Source organism: Priapulus caudatus, unplaced genomic scaffold (genome assembly GCF_000485595.1).
Source record: "Priapulus caudatus unplaced genomic scaffold, Priapulus_caudatus-5.0.1 Scaffold357, whole genome shotgun sequence".
Lineage (NCBI taxonomy): Eukaryota > Metazoa > Priapulida > Priapulimorpha > Priapulimorphida > Priapulidae > Priapulus > Priapulus caudatus.
Window position 1 is genome coordinate 105,812 of NW_014577418.1, and position 6,074 is coordinate 111,885.

At 39.4% G+C, this 6,074-nt stretch overlaps 1 protein-coding gene across 1 annotated transcript; it reads left to right on the forward strand.

Moving 5' to 3' along the window:
* Nucleotides 1–2,095: 2,095 nt before the first annotated feature.
* On the forward strand, nucleotides 2,096–5,005 carry LOC106809470 (potassium voltage-gated channel subfamily A member 1-like). Its single transcript, XM_014812556.1, is given in 4 exon segments — nucleotides 2,096–2,144; nucleotides 3,064–3,179; nucleotides 3,182–3,943; nucleotides 3,945–5,005. Coding segments are annotated over 4 exon segments (1,278 nt in total). The 3' UTR covers nucleotides 4,296–5,005.
* Nucleotides 5,006–6,074: the final 1,069 nt, after the last annotated feature.

The window sequence follows — 6,074 nt, forward strand, 5'->3', positions numbered from 1 at the left end:
ATATGTACTAGCACTCTTAGAACACCTAATCACGACGCTCAATTTTATTCTATTTAGCTATTGCGGAGTCAACTGCCGTTCTAACGATATACTCCATCATTCCGTATGAATATCGGTTTCGTTTAATGCGATTAGTCCTATTTTAATTCCATCTAATTAAGAGTTGGTTTATATTTCAATTAACACATAATTATAACTAAAATTATTAAATTTATTTAATGTTATATATGCGATTGTCATGTAGCATTGATAATAAATAATAATAATTATTATTTCAAGTCTCCTCGAGAAGTTGTTATTACTCCTTTCTTAATGCCAATCAATTAGCATTGATGATTGGTTTTAACTGCAGGATATTCACATGCATGATATTTGTGTAAATATATTGTGTTATTGTTCTTACTAATTAACGATTATTTTGTTTTTACCTACGTATATAAAACCGTAAATTGGCATTGGTCTGCGTGCACGAACCTGTTTTGCTACCCATGCATAAAACCTCATATAAAATTGTATACGTATTATCAAGAGCTAATAATAACTATTATTATATATTATATTATTATATTATAATGGGTAATATTAGCTCTGGGTATTATTGTATTCTTGATTAAATATATGTACGTTTAAATCACTGTGCTGGTCTGCTTACACGAACCTGTTTTGTAACTACCTCATAAGATCAACTTTCTTCCACCATGTCTTTATGTTAAATAGAAGTTCAAGCACTAAAATTGCTTTAATAAGTAATTAAATCAATATTTTTATTAATAATAAGTGCGCATGTAAATAAATAAATAAATAAATAAGTAAATGTATAAATAAATAAATAAATAAATAAATAAATAAGTAAATGTATAAATAAATAAATAGGTGAATTATTTTCTATACATAATTATATATACTGTACTATAATTTTAAAATACATGTAATTTATTGCCTTGTAAATTTTATATATGCAAGTTTGATTGCGACCGGTAGTACACGAAATGTATAGCTCGTTTTAAGGCTCCTCGTTTGCCGATATAATTGTTGGCGTTAATTACTACCCCCCTTTTATCTATACATTTGTCTGTAGGTTGTATTGACCACGATGGAAACCATGTTAATGTTGGAGAGGAATCGTCAGATTCAAACTCATGCTACAAGTGTACTTGCTTCGATCACGGAAATCTAGGATGCATTATTTATGACTGCTTCTATTGGCCGCGCAGCGTCCTATAGGAGAATTGTCATTCGTTCGAAAAAAATCATGTTTAGACTCATTTAGATGCTAATTAGGCCAATTTTGTTTTCAACAACCGGCCCCTGCTATCCAATGTGTTGAACAAATAAAGTTTAACGCGTACATCCACATTGGAACACATTGATGCATCTTATGCTCAATAAGTTATATGGTATGACGTTTTTGAAGATAGCGGATTTTTCATGAATTGTGTGATTATTTATGTCATAGAAAATTTATTAGATAGAAACTAATCCACATGAGAGTCAAACACATGAAAACTCAGGCATAGTTCAGAACGGCATTCTGAATTACGTACCAGAGGAGATCGTAACCAAATCGACCAACGTCAAATTACATAATATGAAAAAGGATCTGTATTATATTTGGGATTATTCGAACGTTCTTCTGTTGTGGTGGCCAGTAAATGCATAATAATACATGCATAGTAATCAGAAGTAGATAATAGGGACCACCCCTATTATAGGGATTCCCTATTATCTACTTCTGATAGTAATGTATATATTACAATCTCGGCGTTCGAGGTTCCTCTATGGTATAGTTGAAGACATATGAACTGTGTCACTGAATAGATAAAGTAAGGTGTGTAAGGTATAAACTTTGCCCCAAGAATATCTGTTTCTAACGATCACAAACAGATATTCTTGGGGCAAAGTTTATACCTTACACAAAAACTGTATCGCCCAAGAACTGTGTGCAACTATACCATAGAGGCACTACGAACGCCGAGATTGTAATACATGCATTATTTCTAATTACTCAACTTCGGGTCGGCAACATAAAAGTCCTGTCCTATACTTTGTGAGAAATACATTGGGGCGATAGACCACAAAACATTCACAGAAAGACATGCGCAAAGCATGGTGCGGAAAAACGAAGAAGGAATTACTACAAACAGGTAAGTTTTTTTATATAACCTTATTTAATATAATAAAGTAAATGGTAATAGTAGTCTACCGCCGCTGTTAGACAAAATCAATTAATTGCACGTGTCCAATAAATTATTTACACTTGCCAATATATCTCTAAATCGTATTACAGCTATGTGTTGCGTAGACGATATAGATGCAGACGACATCTAGTTATTTTATAAACAGTATTGCCAAGTACTTCCCTTCGATATAATTCAAGAACTTTAAAAACTTTTCCGAAGAATTCTTATTCGCTGGCACTAGTTTTCTCACATGAGCGAATAACGTTATTACATCGACGATAACAATATTAATTTGGGTGTTAACCGATTAATCATGATTAGACCTACTACTGTTATTATTATTATATTTATTATTATTATTATTAACTTGAAATTTGCAGCCAGTTGCGCGAGAAAGCACACGCTCATGCATTTGCATCTTCCGCTGCTCATATGAACAAAGCAAAGACCCAGGATCATCAACGTAATGATTATGAGAGCGTCGCGCTGGAAGCAACACGTGCGCTAGTGCCGCCCTACGCTACTACGTTTGATGATATTGTTACCATCAACATTAGTGGACTCATGTGATTTGCTCACTGATTTGCTCATAATGCTAGCGCTGTTATTGCAAAGGCATACACTGTGATTGAATCATAGCGACAGCATTTTATATGATGATAATACTAATATTATTATTAAATAATAATAATAATAATTTATAATAATAATAATCTAGTCATAATTCGAAGTATTCAAGCAGTTGTATGCGCACCAATGTGTACGTGGCCGACATGCTGTATCCAGCAGGCAAACGTTTGTATTGCTATTACAGCACAAAGTCCTTTCTCGCTGCAATTTCTACATAACGTTTGACATGCTTGTCATATGTTGTGTATTTAAGTTGCTATATCTAATTGTATACCTATTTGTGTAATCTCGGGCAGGTTTGAGACTACGTTATTGACGCTGAAAACCCACCCATCGACGCTACTGGGCGATGATCGAAAACGTCTGAAGTAGCCTACTTTAACCACACAAAGCAAGAATACTTTTTCAATCGAAACAGACCAAGCTTCGATGCAATTCTCTACTACTACCAGAGCTTTCAGTGGCATCCCGAAATGGGCGGGCGATTAATTAGACCCAGCAACGTGCCAGTTGACGTATTTGCAGAAGAAATAATTTTTTTCCAATTGGGCGAACATGTTTACGAAAGATTTCGTGAGGAGGAAGGCTTCATAAAAGAAGAAACGCCACCAATGCCGCAGAGTCACGTTCAAAAGACCTTATGGCGTTTGTTTGAGTACCCCGAGACGTCGATGGCGGCTACAATAATAGCAATCGTGTCTGTGATTTTCATATTAACGTCAATCGCAGCATTTATCATAGAAACGTGGCCACCATTCCCGGAAAAATACAAAGATAACACCGTTTTGGCTGACAACCCATTCTTTATCGTGGAATCCACTTGCATTGCCTGGTTTACAGTTGAATTCATAGTTAGATTCATCTGCTCTCCGTTTAAGTTGCCGTTTTTGTTTAGTTTTCTTAATATCGTCGACATTGTTGCCATTGTTCCGTATTATATCACCGTGTTTCTTTGGGCAGTCGCAGACGGCTCTTCGAACCAAGCTTCCAATCTCGCAATCTTACGGGTGTTCCGTCTTATTCGTGTCTTTCGCGTGTTGAAATTATCAAGGCATGCCTCCGGCCTCCAGGTTCTTGGCAAGACCATAAGTTCTAGTGTCAAAGAGTTAGCCATGCTCACATTCATTTCATACATCTATCAGCGTTATTCTCTATGGAGCTGCCATCTACTTCGCCGAGCATGAAGAGAATGAAGAGATGTTTGCCAGTATCCCACATTCTTTCTGGTGGGCACTAATCACCATGACAACTGTAGGCTACGGCGACGCGTATCCGATCACTGGCTGGGGTAAGCTGGTGGGTGCACTATGTGCAATTACTGGCGTGTTGAGTATTGCTTTACCCGTACCCGTGATCGTATCCAACTTCAGCTACTACTATCACAGAGAAAAAGACCAAACTGTATACGCGGACTATCTGTTTACTGACGACAAAACGGTCACTGAGGACTCAGATAATATCGGCTTTATAAACGACCACTTGTGATAGACTTTTACTGTGTTCCTAATCGTTGCACTTGCAATAACGCCAGCTCATGCATCTACCTCCACATGAGCATTAAGCAGTGGGTTCGTTTCGTTGTACTTGCTATAAGTTTAGAATTCTAGATATTTTAGATTAAAAAAAAGAGTTTCAAATGGATACGCCCAAAAGTGTTATCGCAACAATATGAATTTAAATAATGTTTCATTCTTTGATTAAGGCTGGACATGCAGTTACATATGCCATGCATGTAGCACAGTATCGCTATCTGTTGACTTATTAAAATTTATTACTGTTACGTCAGCCATGCAGTGCGCGGGGTATATAATTATGAATGAAAGGCATCGGTATATATTTTTAATGTCATGTCACTGCGACAAGAATGTGTTCTCTATATGACAGGAGTAGGAAAGGAGGCTTGTGCCTAGAAGCATACTATCAACGTCCGAGTACGGATATGCATTTCACTACCCGTGTTGTTGTATTACCACGTGCTATTAAATGCCTACAAAACAATAATACCCTAAATGTTTTTGTTGTATATTGTATATACACGCATCGACCGTCGGCGCTTGCAGCTGACTACCTGCACGTTACTACATCGCTGTATCACTACCTGCACGTTACTACATCGCTGTCTCACTACCTGCACGTTACTACATCGCTGTATCACTACCTGCACGTTACTACATCGCTGTATCACTACCTGCACGTTACTATCGCTGATATCATTACCTGCACGTTGTACTACTCGCTGTTCACTACCTACACGTTAGCTACATCGCTGCGATCGCTGCCTGACAGCTACATCACGGCGCTCTCACTACACGTGCACGTTTACTACGATCGCTGTCTCACTCGTGCACGTTACGTCATTCGCTGTCTCATCTACACGTGTACTACATCGCTGGCATCCGCGCCCCTGGCCACGTACTATCATCGCTGTATCGAGCTACCGACCGTTATCGTACTGCACGCGGCATCGCGTGCCTGCACTGACGACATGCGTGTCGCAACTCCTACACGTTACTGACATCGCTGCATGCGTGCCTCGCCACGTTACTCACGCTGTATCACTCTGGCGCGTTACTACAGTCGCTGTCTCCACTACTGCACGTTACGACTATCGCTGTCTGCACTACTGCACGTTACGGTACATCGCTGCTCTCACTGGACTGACAGCGTTGACTACATCCTGTTGCACTATCTGCACGAGTTACTACAGTCGGCTGGTCTCAGCTACCGTGCGACCGTTACTACATCGCTGTCTCCTTACGCTGCCACGTGAACATCACTGGTCCTCACTATCTAGGCACGTTACTACATGCTGTCTCTACTACCTGCACGTACTCCAGTTCACGCGTCTCACTATCTGCACGGTTGACTAATCACTGTCTCACTATCTGCACGTTTAGCTCATCCGCTGTCTCATGCTACCTGCCGTTACTACATCACTGTCTCCACTATGCTGCAGTTCGCGTCGCGTGTATCACCTGCCTGCACGGTTACTACATCGCGTGTGATCACTACCTGCACGTTATACTCCTGTTCGACTGACCTGGCACGGTTACTACATCACTGTCTCACTAGATGCACGTTACTACATCGCTGTCTCACTACTGCACGTTTACTTACTCAGTGCTCTCACTATCTGCACGGTTATACTATCGCTCCTGCTGTTACTACATGCTGCGTTCGCTGCTTGCACGTTGACTACATCGCTGTATTCCTACCTTGCCCACGTTACCATCGCTGTATCACTGCATGGTCGCGTTGAGCTAC